The sequence below is a fragment of the Pteropus vampyrus genome, unplaced genomic scaffold (assembly GCF_000151845.1).
Source record: "Pteropus vampyrus isolate Shadow unplaced genomic scaffold, Pvam_2.0 Scaffold16, whole genome shotgun sequence".
Taxonomy (NCBI): domain Eukaryota; kingdom Metazoa; phylum Chordata; class Mammalia; order Chiroptera; family Pteropodidae; genus Pteropus; species Pteropus vampyrus.
In genome coordinates, this window is record NW_011888797.1 from 5844107 (window position 1) to 5861580 (window position 17474).

The window sequence follows — 17474 nt, forward strand, 5'->3', positions numbered from 1 at the left end:
TCTTGTTTTAAACAAGGCCTCTTTGGACAGAGGTAAGTGAATTTTCAAAGCTCTGACACCGAGTGCTTTGTGCAGAATTAGATATAGGGATGATCAATGTAAAAGTCACTTGATGTCAAATTGTTAGTGTCAGTTCAAGTGATTTGAGTTTTATAATATACAAACAAGAGGCAGTTAGGTTTTGGTATTGACTTTAAAAAATGAATATTATATAGAGGTAATTTATTAAATATATTTTTAAGGAATCTTTCTTTTCTTTGTTATTTTGCTTTATTCACTTGAGATAATTCCTCAACAGAAAACATGTAAGAATTTATTTTCTAGAAGGAATTGCAATAAATGAAATACGTTTTTTGAATATATCTAGTTATATATTCAACAACCAACCTGTTTAAGAGGACAGTAGCAACATTTGTATGTAAAAGGCTATTTTTTAAATTGTATATCTCAACCCTATGTTATACCTTTTCATTAGCAAAATGATAAAAGTTAAAAATACATGTACATGAACCCTGCCTTATAGTTTTTATGCTTTTCTTTCTGTTTTTTTTTTTGACAGTTTACTTTTGCAGTTCAGCGCTTCATGGTATATTAGCCATCACTTGATCTGAAGTCTGACTTCTCTCTTCATAATCTGTTTCTCTTTTTCCTCTCTGGCATACCCACTCTGCCTTCCCCTTCACTCTTTGAAGTTGCTAGGCAGCCATAATAGTACTCCTAGACATGTGTCTTTGGCATTAATGTTGGCTGCACTTAATTTATGCCTCTTTTTTTCCTCCAAATGACAACAGCCATGCTTTAAAACTAGATGTTTTCCTTTCTGATTAACTGGTAACGTTTATGTGGAAATCTGAAGACTTTGTGATATCTGTCAGAAACTCCGCAACACAATTTAATGATCTGAGTTTACCATCCACTAGATTTTAAGCTACCACCTGTAAATAAAATGTCTACTTACACTTCGAAAAAAAAACACTTCTTGATTTCATGCAGTTCAGATTCACACTGCACTCTAGCATGTCGCAGTTAATGGCCATTGTACGAGATTTGAAGATCATGTAATGTTTCCAAAGCAGCTGGCTCTTGGAGCCGAGTCGATTACGGCCATACACGATTTACTAGGAGCCATAATGGCGAAGACCTTTTTCAAAGACACACAAATGTCTTCATTTACCATCCAGTTATAGAAATGTGTTGTTTCATTGCACAGTTACTTTCCCATTTAAAAAATTAGAGCACTGAAACTTTATTTAGAAATCCATTTTTTCCTGATTGATTTTCAAAATTTACATTCTTAGATTTCTCGTCAGTGTTCTGCTTTTGCAGGAGAATCGTAAGTGAAGTATTTTACAGCCATGCATTTATTTCATCAGTAATAGCTAGAATTTAATCCTGAGACATTTTCCTATTTAAGCAAACTCTTGACATGGCTCATTACATCCTGGGGAGATTAGAGAGAGAATCCAGTTTAAAATAACTGCTTGGCCAAAGCAGGGTGGGAAGTTGAGGGGCGGAGAAATGTAGCTACAGAATCTTTGGAAATGGAATTTAGTGTTGAAGGAATGACAGCTCTTTTGGGCAACTCTACACTGATGAATCTTTTTGTGAGATTCAGTGTTTGAGCTCTTTGCTCCATCTGTTTTGCTCATATTTTATTAATGTTTAGTTTATAGTTGATCTCAGGCCTTTTCCCTCATCTACTAGATAAATGTGATCTAAAAATGTTAGCAAAGTAAATTCTAGTCTTAACGGCAGAGGCAAACTGTCTCTCCCATTAAAATCATTTCATTGTTTATTTTCATTTTCTGTTCTCTCTGTAGAAAAAATTAATTTTTTTTTGTTTGCTTGTTTGAGACTTCCTCTGATTTGCAAAATCAGAAAAAGTAAAACTTTCCAGAGAACGTTAGCGAGAGTTATGTACCAAAGGACGCGTAAGAAGAATCCCGGCTGATCAGTGGACTTGGTCTGTCTCAGCTCTGCCACCAACTTGCTGGGTGACCTTGGCCACTTAATGCCTTCAGACTTCACTTACAATACCTGTAAGATAGAGGGGTCAAGCCAGGGATCTCTAAGGCCCCCTCCAATTCTCACATTCTGTGGCTCTGTGCCCCAAGAAAATCACAGTGACACTTAACGTTTCTCTCACCTTCCTTCAACGTAATGAAATACAAATATTCCATGCTGAAAACGGTTGTAGAGATTCCAGCGTTTACAGACAGTAAGTAGGGAAGGAGCCCTGAACCAGTTCTTCAGATTAGCAGGTGGTTATTTGGTTTAGCCAGTCCCAGATTATCCAAGTGTAGAGCAGTTTGGGGTGTTTTTTTCGGCGGTGTGTGTGTGTGTGGAGGGAATAGACTTGGAGTGGGTTGTTGAATAACACAAATCTGTGTTTTCTCATAGTTTTCTACTGCTCGTGGTTCTGACACCCATTTTGGTTTCATTATAGGCTTTGGGCGTTGCCTCGTATATAAAAATGCTAAATGTACACTGAAACGATATACCAATCAGACTTTTGATAAAGTGATGGGGCCAATGTTGGACGCTGCCACAAGGAAACCCATCTGGCGACATGAAATTTTAGATGCAGATGGCATTTGTTCTCCAGGTAAAGGCCCTAAAAGATTCTAATGTATGCTTTCTGAAGTTTTAAGTTATTCAGTAATATATCTTAATATTTGGTAAACAGTGCAGAAAAAATAACAACTTATAAAACTACTATCCTCACTCAACTAGTAAGGTTATTGTTGGTGAATTTCATTCCAGTCTTTTTATACATGCGTTTTTACATGGGAGTAATCTCTTCGAGATATACTTCTGTAGTTATAATTTTGAATAACAGCCACTTTAAGGAAGTACTTATAATAAGGTCACGTTCCTGAATCTACACTGGTATTTCATCATTTTGGCACTTAGCTTACAGACTGACTTTAAAATCTTCCCCTAAAAAGTGTGACTTCACTGTAATTATGGATTTGTAATGAATTTTTTTCATGCAACCCACAGCCCCTGCCCTTATGGGTCATATGGGCTTGTATAGGAGACACACCGATCAAAGGAGCACACTTAAACACACTGTCTAATTTCAAACAAGTTAAGGATCATATAAGGAGCTATGAGGCCATACTGTATAAAGCAAGAAGATTTGACTAGCCGGGAGGATTGGGATAGCCTTCCCCAAGAAGTGAGCTGGCCTCTGCAGGGTACATGGAAGCAACTGATGAGGAGGGAAGCGGAGTGCGTTCTGAGCAGTGGGAAGCGCTTGTGCAGGTGTCCCGCAGCCTGCCAGTTAAAGGAACCGTAAGAAGGCCAGTGGGCTATGACAAAGAGAGTGCTGGGCAGCGGGTGAACGCGAGTCTAGAGAGAAAGAGGCGGGGAGCGGGAAGGGAGGTGGGAGCAGGGGCCTTGTAGCCTTGTGACCGTTTTCATTATGATCCTAAAAGCAATGATAGAATCAGATATGCGTTTCAAAGTTATCATTCTGACTATAGTATGGAGAAAAGAGTAGAAGAGGAGTCAAAATAGAGGAGAACCAAGTGGGAGCTCACAGCAGACCAGGCGACAGGAGCTGCTGTGGGGTGGAGAGAAGGGCTGGGCTGGGGAGATGCTCAGGACAGGAAATCAGCTTGATGGTGCCTGGGCGGTGAGCGCTGCATCTGCTGTGGGGCCCGAGCCACACAGCGCATGGCTTCCTCTCCTTCTTGCTACCTTTGTTTCTTGGAGAATTTCTTTCACTCTTAGCCCAGGTCATGTGGCTGGGAAAATAAGTGCTGTGATAGTACAATAGTAAGTAGTTGGTCTTTGAGCTTACCACGAAAAGATGCAAAGCAAAGGTGAGAACAGCAGGAAAATCAAAGAAATCTTTTGATTCTCTCATTGCCGAAGTTAAGTTGGCAGTGGCTTATTTCAGTTTGAAATAACTATTAATAAAAATAAGTGGCCCAAATCCATCCTAACACCCTAAGAGATATATAAAATTGCTACCTACCGACAGGACGTTTCTCTTGTTAATGTGGCCCCCTAAATCGGTTTCTTAATTTAATACACATTGTGATCTGAATCTATGATTTTTTTAAAAGGCCTTGCAAAATTGCAAATGAGCCCTGTTGAACTCTAATTCCTACTATATGGACTCATTTTTATTTTCTCCCATGTCTAGACTTCATGGACCAAGTCTAATCCCAGTTTTATGCCCAAATAATCTTTGCATGCCATACAGATGATATAACGATTTGTCTGACACCCTTCTCTCTTTCTTAGGTGAGAAAGTGGAAAACAAACAAGTGCTTGTAAATAAGTCCATGCCCACAGTAACTCAGATCCCTTTGGAAGGAAGTAACGTGCCGCAGCAGCCACAGTACAAAGATGTGCCCATCACGTATGTATTGGTCGTGGCTTAGAAATACACAGAAAGATGTTTTTAAAAAAAGAAGGACCTTGGAAGGTTGGAGGAGTAGAAAAAGCAATTTGGGGTACTAATGGTTGTTATGAAGACAGCACAGCCTGGAAGATAAAACTGAGCTGTGGAATCACAGAGACCTTCCAACCTGTGTTTGAGTTGTGGGCAAATAGGCAGGGGTTCCAGGTAGAGAAAAGAGTGAAATGAAGGGTAAACGGGTTTGGTGGACTGCTGCAGCTTGCTGGGGTTAGGTTGTTGAAGGTTTGGGAATTCATTCCATAGGGAGCGACATGCTCAGATTGTGTGTTTAACCCATTTCCTGTTTGCCCCGAGAATACTCGCCAGCGGCACTTGGCGGCTGCAGCATTGACCCTGAGATTAACGGGCTGATTAGAGTCCTACCCACCGAAGTTTGCTAGGAAATATCTCTTATTATTACCTTGGCATCGCTTTAGTGTATCGACAGTCTTTGGAAACAAATGATATCATTCTGTTTATAGCATTCTGTTTTTAGTAGTGGTATTTTCATTTACAAAATACAGTAATTCTCAGTCAGCAAAAATGTCAAATCCTAGAAAATGTGGCGTTCCTGTGCGTGATGTTAAATTAACCCTGGCAGCGAGCTGCACTTTTTTTCCAAAACGGAAAAAAGGTAAAAAAATATGACAAAACATCATGGCCACTGTGGCATTCCCAGTATTCTAGAATATGTCTGGCCTTTAGTGCTGGTTATGCTGTGTGTTATCTTACATAGATAAAGCACTTAAACTCCATTGGCCTCAGTTTTTTCATCTTTACAATGAAAGAGTCAGACTCATTCATCTCCAAATTCCCTCTGAGCTCCAAAACATAATGAAATGTGAGATTTAGTGAGACGAGCCACAGGCTAATGACAGCAACCACACTACGATGACAAAACAAAACTAGAAGTAACAAGATATCCAGCTTAGCCAAGGTGAACTAGGTTAACAGTTCATGATGCCGGAGTACGGGGTGACATAGGAGAGCCGATTCCCGGGCTGTGAAAGGCAGTTTAACAAATTCATTCACCACACAGTGGTTGAGGCCTGCTCTGTGCTAGCCGCCGTGCCCCAGTGCCAGAGATGTAGAACTGAAATATAAGCCATAAGCCTTGCCTGCAAGGAGTCACATCTAGTTGGCAAAGGCCTATTTAAAAAATACATGCAGTAATTACCATGATCATAATAGCTTAATTGAGAACTTTTACTGTGCCAGTTACTGCTCTTGGCATTTTACATATGTTAGCTCAGTTAATCTTACACCACCCCATGAGCTCTGTTCTTAGTAGCCTCATTTGAAAGGCATGGATACTGAGGTGCAGATAGTTTAGGTAATTGACTGAGGTCGCACAACTACCAGCTGCAGAGCCAGGATTTGAACTCATGCAGTCTGGTTACACAGCCCCACTCCTGACCACTGTGCTAACTGCGGCAGTGTCGTGGGTGCCATGGATTTGTCGCTAGAGCGGGAGCCTAGAGAGGAAAATGGGACCTTCCACCTGGGAGAGGGGTCAGGACCCTTGTACTGAGTCCTACAAAGTGAAAGGCTATTTTAGAATTACAATAGTGGTTGTGCGAGTTGCTTTTCTTCCTGTCCCGAAGGAGGATATCTGTTTTCTTATTCAAAGCCCATCCCTCCTCCTCCTGGGTTCCATTTCATCCACTCTTTTGGGTCCTTGCTCTGTCATTTTCTCTTCTATCCTCCCATATTTTCCACCATGTTCTACTGATTCCTTCCTCACAGGCTAGAAAATGTGCCCAGATATTTATATTTAAAAGACAATAAAACGTTTTATTGGATTTCGTGTTCCTTTCTAGCTACCACTCCACTTTTGAGCACATCGCTCCTTGGAAGAGAGGTCTGTAATCTCTGCTTCCACTTCTTACCTTCCACTGCTCCCTGAGCCTTCTGAACCTCTGTCACCTCCTACCTCTTCATCCCACTGAAACGATTCTGGAAGAGGTCACCAGAGACAGCCCGGTCGTTCATTTCACTCAAGAAATAGTTCTGGAGCACTAACAATATGCCAGGAATTGTTCTAAGTGCGTGCGCCAGCACAGTGAACAAAATAGGTAGAAATCCCCGCCCTTGTGGAGCTCACACCTGGGTGCGGAGAGGCAGATCGTAAACAAATAGCAAAACCCACCGATGGTCAGAATGGCCAAATTCACCGGACTCTTCAGTCCTAATCTTGCAAGCCAAGATTTTGTCTCTTTTTTTCACCATGTACTCCTAGTACCTGGTACTGTGCCTGACCCATAGTAGGTAATAAGTAAACAGTTGTCAGATGGAGGGATGAGTTTCATGTGACCTTTCTAGAACATTCGACACCACTGACGTCTCTCTTCCCTTGATTTCGTGGTACTGCTCTCACCTGGCCCTCCTACCAGTCTAATTACTCATCCTCGGCCTCCCTTCCTCCCTCAGGCCTTTCCTGCCCTTCATAGCACTGATACCTTCGCTGCTCTGCACTTCTTGTTCTCTTTTCCTTTATCTGATTGTGAGTTCCTTTGGGCAGGAGCTGTGTCTACCTAGTCTCTGTATGTATGGCCTACAAGGACCTGACACGGAGTGGACTTTTAATAAATGTTAATTGTATGAAAAACAGATCAGAGACAAAGTGTGTGAAAAAATTAATAACAGGAAACTCAGTAGATAAAAATAGTACTTAAAAAGTGCTATTACTTAAAAAGAACTTGGAGTCAAGTCTGATAGGTGTCAGCTCAAATCCCAGGTCTACTTTTTGTGAGTCGTGTGTCCTGGGCAAGTTTTTAACCTCTCTAAGCATTAGTTTTCTTTCTCTATAATAAGGGAATAACGGTATGTGCATAATATTTGTGGTGAAGATTAAATTGCATTATGTCTGCCTCATAATAAATGCTTAGTAAATGTTAGCCATTTTAAACAAGGACTATAAGGGGAAATTGTAACATTTAGATTTAGGTTTGAAAATGAAAGCCATTTTTTAGAGCCCCAAATGGGAATGTCAAAATACCTGTGATAGGTAGTGAATAAAATATGGCCTGGGGTGATAGATTCACAAAGGGCAGTTTGAAAACTCTGTTTTAGCGATTTTCTCTTAACATTAGCTACAAAGGGGCAACAGATTCATATATTGAAAAAGTGATGATATCTTCAAATGCCGAAGATGCTTTTCTGATCAAAATGCTGCTGAGACAGACAAGGCGTCCAGAGATTGGAGACAAATTCAGCAGTCGTCATGGGCAGAAAGGTAAATTGTTTCATTTCTCAACTTGTTTATAAAACTAGATATACTAAAATATTTATTAATCACAGGTGTAAGAAATGTTTTGTAACTTCCCCCATTAAAAAATTCAGTATGTTTGAAAAATTATTACGTCGTTATCAAAATTATTCTTCTTTTGTTTCTCAGATTAACCTGTTTATATTTTAATGGCATTTAAAAATATACATAGAATTGCCTCTCTATGCTATTTATTTCATTCTGCAACTGTTCAAAATTATAAATACATTCTAGGTGACATATCTACTGAAGTACAGATAACTGTTCAAAAAGCAGAGTAATCCCTATTTTTTATGAAAGGTACATATTTAAACTACTGTATGTTCTATCAGGTCATAGTATCATAAGATGTCAGCGGAAGATACCTCAGAACCGTCTGCCCCTTTTTTAACAGATGAAAAAGTTCAGGTCCTGCGTGTTAAGCGACCAGTCGAGGATACCCAGCTGGTTGGTTGCTGGGCTGGTGTTGGAACCCAGGTCTCCCAACTCCAGTGCATTGCTTGGTCCACTGCAAGTGACCTCTCTCCCAGATGGCATTTCTCCATCCGGTCCCACTGGCAAGCCTCACTCTTTCCGTAGAGGGTTACGCTGGGTTCTCATCCATCTGTGGTTTGGTTTTGTTTTATCTTCAAGAGACATAGCACTATGTCACTGTTGATTAACTCATCATCACCAGGGGTTTCTTTTAGTCATTATGTGTATTGCTTAAAAGTGGAAAGGTACTCTTGGAGTTTGAGCTGTGAGTCTGCCGCTTGCTAGTTTCAAGAGCAGCAGCAGCAGCTAACACTTCTGTAGCACCGACCGTGTGCTTGGGAGTGTTCCCAGCACTTTACATAGACTAACTTCTTTGCTCCTCTTACCGACCTAGAAGGTAGGTACTATTATCCACATTTTACAGATGAGGAAACAGAGACAAAGAATGATTGGTAGCTTGCCCGAGGTCCCTAGTTGGTGGCAGAACTGGTTTTTGAATGCTGGCAGCCTGGCTCTAGAGTCTAGGCCCTTTAACTAACTCCTGTGCTATCCTGACTGTTAAGCAGTTAGCATTGTGCCTGGCACATGGTATGTGCTGAAGAAAGGATAGCAATGGTCATTAACAGTGGCTACTTTTAACCCTAAATCTCACCTTTGCTTAAAAATTACTAGTATGACATCTTGTTCTTAATCGATTGGTTTAAAGATAACTGCACGTTATATTCTTGCTGGTTTTAACTGTTTATTTGCCAAGCAAGTATAGCAAATGTTAATTTGTTTGGTCGAATCAATCCAGCCTTAATCGTCATTCCATCAGTGAAAGTTTTTCAGGCTAAGATACTGTTTCATCAAAAGCATTTTTAGTTCAGTTGGCAGATGCAAGATTGTTTAGCCTGTCAATATTTTATAAGAAACAGTTGGTTCCATCTATAAATGTGAATTTGACACCTCTACTTCATACAGTTTCGTAAGATGCTAACTCTTAATACCTTTTGAGTGTTTTTAAACATAGCTTTTTAAACAAGTCCTAGTGTTTTCTGCCGCTTTCCTACCGATGACAATCAAATTCTCTATATTGACCATTTCTCTTTCTCTCTTGGTCTTGACAATTTCTGAGATGCACTCCCAAGTCATTTTGGGATAACCGTAACCTTGTTTACAGCCTCTTGACCTATTACTTGGAAAAGAGCAAACCTGGGTTCTCTTCTTACAAAATGTTGACACTGGGAGCTTTGCAAGAAGGCACACCATATGAGAACATCTCCATTCTGAATCATTTCACAAACTTCAAGTATCCCAAATCCTTGTGCTTTATTCAATCAGAGTATTGTGTGAAGGCTTGAAGGCTGGCATACATCTCAGTGGTTATCCACTGTGTTCTAACTCCACTAAACTTTCTGAAGACAGGGACCATGTCCTCATATTCTCATAAAGCCTATTAGAGCCTTTCTCATAGTAGAGACATAATAGATACTTGATAATGGTTGACTATATGAATAAATCGAAGTAGGAGAAGTGAAAGGGACAGATCGTATACTCTTGATGGATTGATTTTATACAAATTTTAATCTATACATTATGTGTGAGTATGTGTGTACATATAGTGTAGACAAAGCTGTACTTTTGAAAATAAAAAACACTTGATTAGTAAGCTCCTATAAATACAGACCTCTGGGTAAAATGTCAGTAAATCTTCATGCTATAGCGTTTTTTTAGTCTTAATATGGTAGGGATAACGTTCATTAACAGAAGTGTTTTCCAAATTGCAGTGACCTAAAACAGCAGATTTTAGAGATCTGTTCGGTCTTCGGTGGCTTTGGCTTGTACATCTCTACACAAACCCGAAAGAAGTCCTCCTGGATTTAGGTGACCTTTCACTTGTAGTGAGAATTTATCTTGCTAGTTTTCCTTTTCCAGATGGCTTTTAATCCAAGAGTAAAAACCTTCTGATTAGTCTAGATTCCCTTGATAGTTCCTTTTTACAGCTTCATCAGATTTATTGAAAAGATTGGGGAAAAAATAGTGTAAACTTTTAACGGTAATGGAAGGAATGACATACTTAACATAATTTTATTTCTTTTAAGTATAATATTTCTCAAATAATAAACGCACATGGTTTAAGAAGGTCTAAGAAGGAGGTTTTGTACTGAAAAACATCAGTATCTACCTTTCTTCCAATTTTGCTTCCCAGAAGCAATTTCTTCTTGTTTTTACCTTCATATTTCTAAATTATATTCTTAAATAGCCATATATTCGTCCATCTATTTTAGAGATTGACTTCCTATTATCTGATAGATAGTAGGACCTAACATTTTGTTACTTCTCTTCCCCACTCTCCACCTCTACTCCCTGCATAGACTTATCATACTTTTGGGTTACTTAATTATTTAGATTGCATTGTTATGACTACATAAATGTTGCTCACTTCCAAACCAAGCAGTTGAATGCATTTCTTTTGTTATATAGCCTTGTTTTTTTCTGCAGTTATTCTCATTTTTCTATTTGCTTAACTTTCCTTATTATCATTCTTCTGTATCATCAACAGCCTCTCAACACAAATGTCCACATCGTCAGTTTGTTAGGACCACTTTTTCCCCCAAAAGATTGCCTTTATAGTGCTCCCACTCTTCCTGCTCCAAACTTCAGTGGTGGTTCTCTGAGCCAGTGTGTTAAGAACTGGTAATAGATGAGCTGAGACATCGATCTCTGCAGCCCTCAGGAGTGCTGGGAAGAGCCTGGGTGAGCAGTCTCCATCGGGTGCCCTAGAAATGTTTCCAAAACAGGTTATAGAGAACTCTGTTAATTTGCCAGGGCTGCTGTAATAAAATACCACACACGGGGTGTTTTAAACAACAGAGATTTATTTTCTCACAGTTCTGAGGCTGAAGATAGGGTGTTGGCAAGTTCGGTTTCTCCTTGGCTTTCGGATGGCAGCTGTCTCCTGTCCTCACATGGTCTTTACTCTATGCAGGAGTGCATCCTGGTGTCCCTCCCTCTTACAAGGATACCAGTCGTATTGGATTGGGACCTACCGCAGGGACCTCATTTAACTTTAATTACCTCGTTAAAGGCCCTGTCTCCAAATGTAGTCACATTCGGAGGTGTCCAGGGGATCCGGTCGTCAACATAGGAATTTGGAGGGGCACAGTCCATAACACGTGCTAAGCCTGCCGAATGGTGGTCATGAAATTTCCATTTGAGCCCCTGTTTCTTGGCTCTTCCGATGTCACTTTTCTCCCCTCTCCGCTTAGTAGGGTAGTCCATTCATTAAATCATGTGCGTTTAAACATGTTCTGTCCTTATACTTGATACATTCCTTTCCCTAAGGATTTTAATGGCTCTGCTACATTATCTAGATTCTTTGTTACTTATGTGAAATTCTTCCTAATCTTTTTGTGCTGTGCCCTGTTTTTCTCTCTCTCCTTCCCTTCTTCCTTCCCTTCTTCCTTCCCTCCTTCCTTCCCCCCTTCCTTCCTTCCCCACTGTACCCCTAACCCCCACCCCAGAAACTTTTACTATTTTCTATTCTCAGAATTCTGAAATTTCTTAGACCTTTTAACATTTCTTGTGCTAGGAAATAGTCCTGAAATTCAATATAAGAAACAAATATAAGAAACAATATAAGAAAACTCAAAACAAATATAATAAACAATATAAGGAAATTCAAGTTCCTTTAATTCTTAGACATTTTCTTATATTGTTTTGTTGATAATTTCCTTCCATTATTTTTCCTGTACTCTTCTGGTTTTTTTTTCTTTTCTGTTTTATTTTGGGGGGGAGGGGCGAGGCAACCCTTGGTTGACCTCACAGAATGCAAGGACCTTGTCAGCTTACAATCTCTTATTTTTTTATTTTTTACACCTACAGCACCTGGTCTTCCGAGGTGGTCTCCCATCCAAGTACTTACCAGGCCCGACTTTGCTTAGCTTCCGAGATCAAATGAGATCGGGCTTGTTCAGGGTAGCATGGCCGTAGACTCCCTTCTGGTTTTCTTATTATATGTTGGATCTTCCAGACTAATGCTCCAGCTTTCTTCTCTTTTCTCCCCCACTGTCCATTTCTTTTCTTATTTTTCTTTCTAGGGGTTTGGTTGACTTTATTTTCCAGATTTGTTTTCTTTAACCTGTCATATTTTTGATTTCTAATTCAATTTTTAAATCTAATTTATACTCTTTCTTTTTATAGCAAGATGCATATATTTTTAGTTTTCTTTCCGTTTTAGCTTTAGTTTTTTGGAGGGGGGTCTTTTTCTTTTTGGTTTTCTCTTGTTCTTAATTTTGTCTCTCTTTCTTGTGATGTTTCTTTTCCTCCTATGTGTTTTAGGGTCTGGGTTGTTGTTGTCGTTGTTGTTGGAAGCTTTCCTCTGATGCCTGGTTCTTCCTTGAACAATAAAAAGCAATTGACGAAATGAGTCAGACCAAGAAAGAAAAATACCATGTGATTTCACTGATATACAGAATCTAAGGAACAAAAAGAACAGATTGAAAACAGACCCACAAATATAGGGGACAATTGGGCGTTGGCCAGAGGAGAGGGTGGTGGAGGGGCTGGGAGAAGGCAGTGAAGGTTTAAGAAGTACAAATTAGTAGTCGATAGATAGTCACAGGGATGGGGAGCATGGCACGGGGAGTGCAGTCAGCCGTAAGGTAATGGGTGTGTGTAGAGCCAGAGGGAAGATAGAGTAATTAGGGGGATCATTTCATAAACTATATAAATGCCTAACCAATGTACTGTATACTTGAAACTAAAAAAAAAAAGCAATTGAAAGCTCTTTGTCCCAGGTATAGAATTCGTTGGCTAGTAGAAGTTTTTGTAGGGTTATCAGGCAGTGAACTGTTTTACGGCTGATGCTATTCAGTTTCTACCTAGGATCTTTCTAACTCCTACCTGAGGAGCAGAGCTGGGAGTATGGGTGGCGGCAGTGTTTAAGGCTGTCGGCTGACCTGGAAGCCAGGTAGAGACAGGGGGCTGTGGCCCATTGTTCAGTGCACAGACCTTCGTTTATTCTTTATCAGGCGGTACCTTATCCCGCTCTGCTGTGCTTGCTCTCCTTGGGTCTTGGGTCATTGTTGTTCAATTTCTCAAGTAAGGGTTGGAGAAGAAGGGTAATTTCCTGGCTATATGGGATGAGGAATAGAAACTCGGGATCTGATTTCTTCTTAAGCAGACATTATTTCTACAAATATTTGTTAAGTATCTTTTGAATGTCTGATACTATTCTAGACCCTAGTGGTTAAGCAGTGAACAAAACAGACAAAGTTCCAGTCTTTCTGGGGCTTACATTCTTGTGAGCAAGAGAGAGAATGAATGAGAAGAGTTGTGATGACAAAAAGATCAGGAGGTGAATAGGAAGCACATTGTAGGGGAGGAGTGTGGCTGGTGGTTGAAATTTTAGGTAAAGTGGTTGAGGTACACCCCCTCCATGAAAGGACGACCTTTGGGTGAAGACCTGAGAAGAGCGAGGGAGCAGACCTGCCCCGGCTGAAGAGCGTTGGAGGAAAAGGGAAGGCCTGAGGCTGGAGCTAGCCTGGAGTGCCGGAGGACCAGGCAGGTGGCCAGCGTGGCCGGAGCCGGGTGAGTGAGCCATGAGTAGTTAGAGTTGAGGCTGTATGAGAACCTCTTTGGGTGAGAGGGATGGCCGCTGGAGGAGTCTGAGCAGATGCGAATATGATCTGACTTATTCTGGCTACTATGTTGAAAATAGACCGTGGCGGGCAAGAGAGGGAGCAACTAAAATGCTGTTAGAATAATTCAGGAGAGAGTTGGTGGTGAGTGGGAAAAGCATAATAATAGGGAGATGGTGAGAAAGGATCAGTCTAGACACATTTTAAAGGTAGAGCCCACTGGAGTTACTGACGGATGGGGTGTTTTTGAGTCAGTCTTCCTGTTTTCGGCCCCACACCTCATCCCACTTTTCTCACTACTGTGTCTCTATTTCCCCAGCTTCCCCAGCAGTGGGAGTGAGGGCTGAATCAGTGCGCTTTTCCCAAAATCCTCTCCACGTACTTTCTCTATCTGTTAAGCCACTTACTATTCTTTCCTGGATTCATCAGCTTTCAAAACTGTGCAATTATCTTTTGCCAATTCTTTTTTCTTATAGATTTATACCTTAATTTTTTTCAACTCATGTTAGTGAGATTTGGAGAAGGAGTGGAGGTAAACATGTGTTTCATCCCGTTTCCTGGAAATCTGTATGTCTGTTAGAAAATGTTCAACACAAGAATGCTTAGTGTGCTCAATTTTTTTTTTCACTGCAATTTATAGAACTGAAGTTAAAATTATTTTGATAAAAAAATGATAAGGCTTTTTAGAGCACAATCTTTTTGTCTGTTGACCGGAGGCTTGCCTCTAAGGCTTCTTGCTTTTATTGGCTATTTTAATCATTTCTGCGATTGAAAACTAACTTAAAAAATGTTTAAAACCCACACACTTAAAATATATGCTAACAGTCATCAAAAGGGCATGAATCACTTTGTCAATTCTTAAGTATTCTCAGATACTTAAGAATTGACAAAGTGATTCATGCCCTTTTGATGACTGTTAGCATATATTTTAACTGAGAATCGCTCGTCTATTTTCTGGGTTGTTATCGTAAGTAAGGTGTACCATTTGATCCTTTCTTTGAATGTCATACATCTGAAGCCAGGGACATGATAGTAGCAGAATCTATTTTTTGAAGCTCTTAACATTAATAAATAAAATTTTAAAGATTCAAAAATAGCAATGATATTGCTAAAATCCTTGTACACGTGGTTGTTAAATATCCAGAATACCTTGTTGGCTGACTTAAGTATGTTTTATGTTCACTGAGGAGAGGAAGCAGGCCCTACTAATTTATTTAACCTCGAAGTACCCAGCACAGCACTTTGATATAGTATGGTATCTGCTCAATAGGTTTGTGGAATAATTTATTAAAATAAATGTACAGACATAACAAACCAAAATCAACCCTCCCCCAAATTAGTGTAACTTGTTCTTCCTTGTAAATATTTTTTTTAAATGGGATGTCTCATTTTTATCCATATGGCAGTAGGAGTTTCATCACCCAGGACTCATAGCTCTCCAATCCTGATTTGCGTAAAGATCTGAGAGAAGTAAGGGAGCAGATCACACAAGCCCACTGAAGCTTTTCCAAGCAAAATACCTGAATACACTCCCTCCCATATGTGTACCCTGGGCACCAATGAGAATCTGCCTTGACAGCCCTAGAGAAGATGTTTGGTCTATTTAAATCACTACTGTAGGCTCAAAACTGCATTGGGCTCACTGGGAGATAGAAAGGAAATTCAGCATTTGGCTACTGCCCATGAGGAGGTTTATACCTGAAGCAAAAACATGAACATAAAGGATTACTTTTAGTTAAATACGAAATTACATGGAAAGACCATTCACGGCAGAGAAGTTTAGAGTTTATTGCGGATAGGAATAAAATCTTAGAGTTTGAAAGACCTTTTTGAAGTCTGTTCTTCCCGGTACGAGAATGCCTTTTAGGTCACCTTTGAGAGATGACTTTCCACTGTGCACGTGGCGTGTGAAGGGAGGCCCCGCCCCTCTGCTTTCTGAGGCAGCCTGTTTCCTAGAGGCACGGTTCCGATGGCTGTGTTGAGCCTGAGCGCACCGTTAGTCCTGCCCCTCCTGTAGGTATACTGAGGGGACACCCTCTGGTCAGCACTTAAAGAAAGCCTCAGGCTGAGAAAGATACAGCAGAGGGATGAATGAAGGTCATGAGCCCTAAGTGAGCTGTTTTATCCCTTTATGCCTTGGTCTCCTCCTCTTTGAAATGGAGACGGTTTCCTAGGAGTCGTTGCTGGGATTAAACAAAATCATGTGTATAAAGCAGCAAACACAGTACCTGGTGTACAGCCAGCAGGTGATAAAGGTGAGCTGCTGCCGTTAGGTCTGTGCTGTGTCTTCTCTTGCAGGATAGGCAGGAAAGGGATGCTTCAGGGACTGCATGGGATGTAGACCCAGATGGCTGCGATGGGGTGGGTCCTGCGAAAGAAGAACAGGTGGACAACGGAGAAGTGAGCATCAGAGGGACTTGCTGACTCGTGGGACTAAGGAGCAGAGGAGGGGTAAGGGGCCGCAATGGCTGCTTTAAGCCTGGCGGATGGGGCACCATCACGGAGCAGCGTTGTGTCGCACGTGCACCAGGCCCTGATTCAGATGCAAGTAACACAGTGGCAAACAAGGCCAACAGGGTCTCCGCTCTCCAGGAGTTTATGTTCTCTTGGGGAAGGAAGCAGATAGAAAAGAAATAAACAAAAATATGAACATGATACTTTAAAATAGTGATTAGTGCTGTATATGAAGGATAATATGAAAGAGTGACTAGTTTAGGGGTGAAGGATGGAGTAGTTTATTTAGATTGAGGATCTGGAACAGCCTCTTGGAGAAAGTAACATTTGAGTTGAGACCTAAAGGATGAGAAGGAGCCAGCCAAGCAAAAGTCTGGGAGAATTAAGTTCAAAATGAGCTTGGTGTATTCAGGAAACAGAAATAAAGGCCAGTCTGGCCATTCATATGCCTGAAGAGGAGCATGGTATGAAATAGGGTAAGAGAAACAGGATAGGGGCACATCCTCCAGAGCCTTGTGGTCAAAAAAAGGAGAAACAGTTTAGACTTTATTCTAAGTATGCTGGGAGCCAATAGGCCTGTTGGATGGTGAATATAAGCAAAGGAGCGACAAAATCTAAGATACCATTTTAAGAGATCACCATGGATTACATATGGAAAACAGATTTGAGAGGGGACCAATGAGGGAAACAGAGAGACTGATGCAGAGGTCCAGGCGAGAGGACGGTGCCTTGGACTAGGGTAATAGTAGTGGAAAAAGTGGAGAGAAGTTTTGCATTCTGGATATACTCTGGAGATAGAGCCAACAGGACTTGTGATCGATGTTGGGGAGGAAAAGACGGGAACGGAGAATGAGGTTCCTGGCCTGGGCAGCTAGCTGGTGATGCGGGGAAGATTGGGGAAGGACTCGTTTTTTGGCGTTAGGCGGGGGTAGGGGTTGAGAGTTCGGCCTCAGGTTGGAGAGGCCCGTTAGACTTCACGTGAGGATGCTGAGCAGGCAACTAGATACAGAGTGAGGCCCTCCAAGGAGAGGCTTGGACTAGAGATAAAACTTGGGTCATCTGCATATAAATACGTAACATTTTACCTTTTGTGAATTAGTAATTTACAAGCATTTTTATGTATATTCCATCCTTTAACCTTTACCGTTTAGTTGGCATTGCTCTTCCTACTACCTAGAACCAAGAAATTGAAGCCCAGAGGGGTGAGTAGCTTTGCCTATCACAGTTTAGTGCTGGCAGA

At 40.8% G+C, this 17474-nt stretch overlaps 1 protein-coding gene and 1 pseudogene across 6 annotated transcripts in view; one reads left to right on the top strand and one right to left on the bottom strand.

Annotated features, from left to right (window-relative positions):
- The window catches only part of POLR3B (RNA polymerase III subunit B), a 115241-nt gene that overhangs the window by 76052 nt on the left and 21715 nt on the right, over positions 1-17474 (top strand). For all 6 annotated transcript variants that reach the window (XM_023527339.1, XM_023527341.1, XM_011386997.2 and 3 more), the window contains 3 exons: positions 2447-2605; positions 4258-4375; positions 7507-7649. In XM_023527339.1, the coding sequence (XP_023383107.1) occupies positions 2447-2605; positions 4258-4375; positions 7507-7649 (420 nt within the window). The remainder of the gene's footprint in view (positions 1-2446; positions 2606-4257; positions 4376-7506; positions 7650-17474) is intronic.
- Positions 12015-12133, bottom strand: LOC111736021 (annotated as a pseudogene).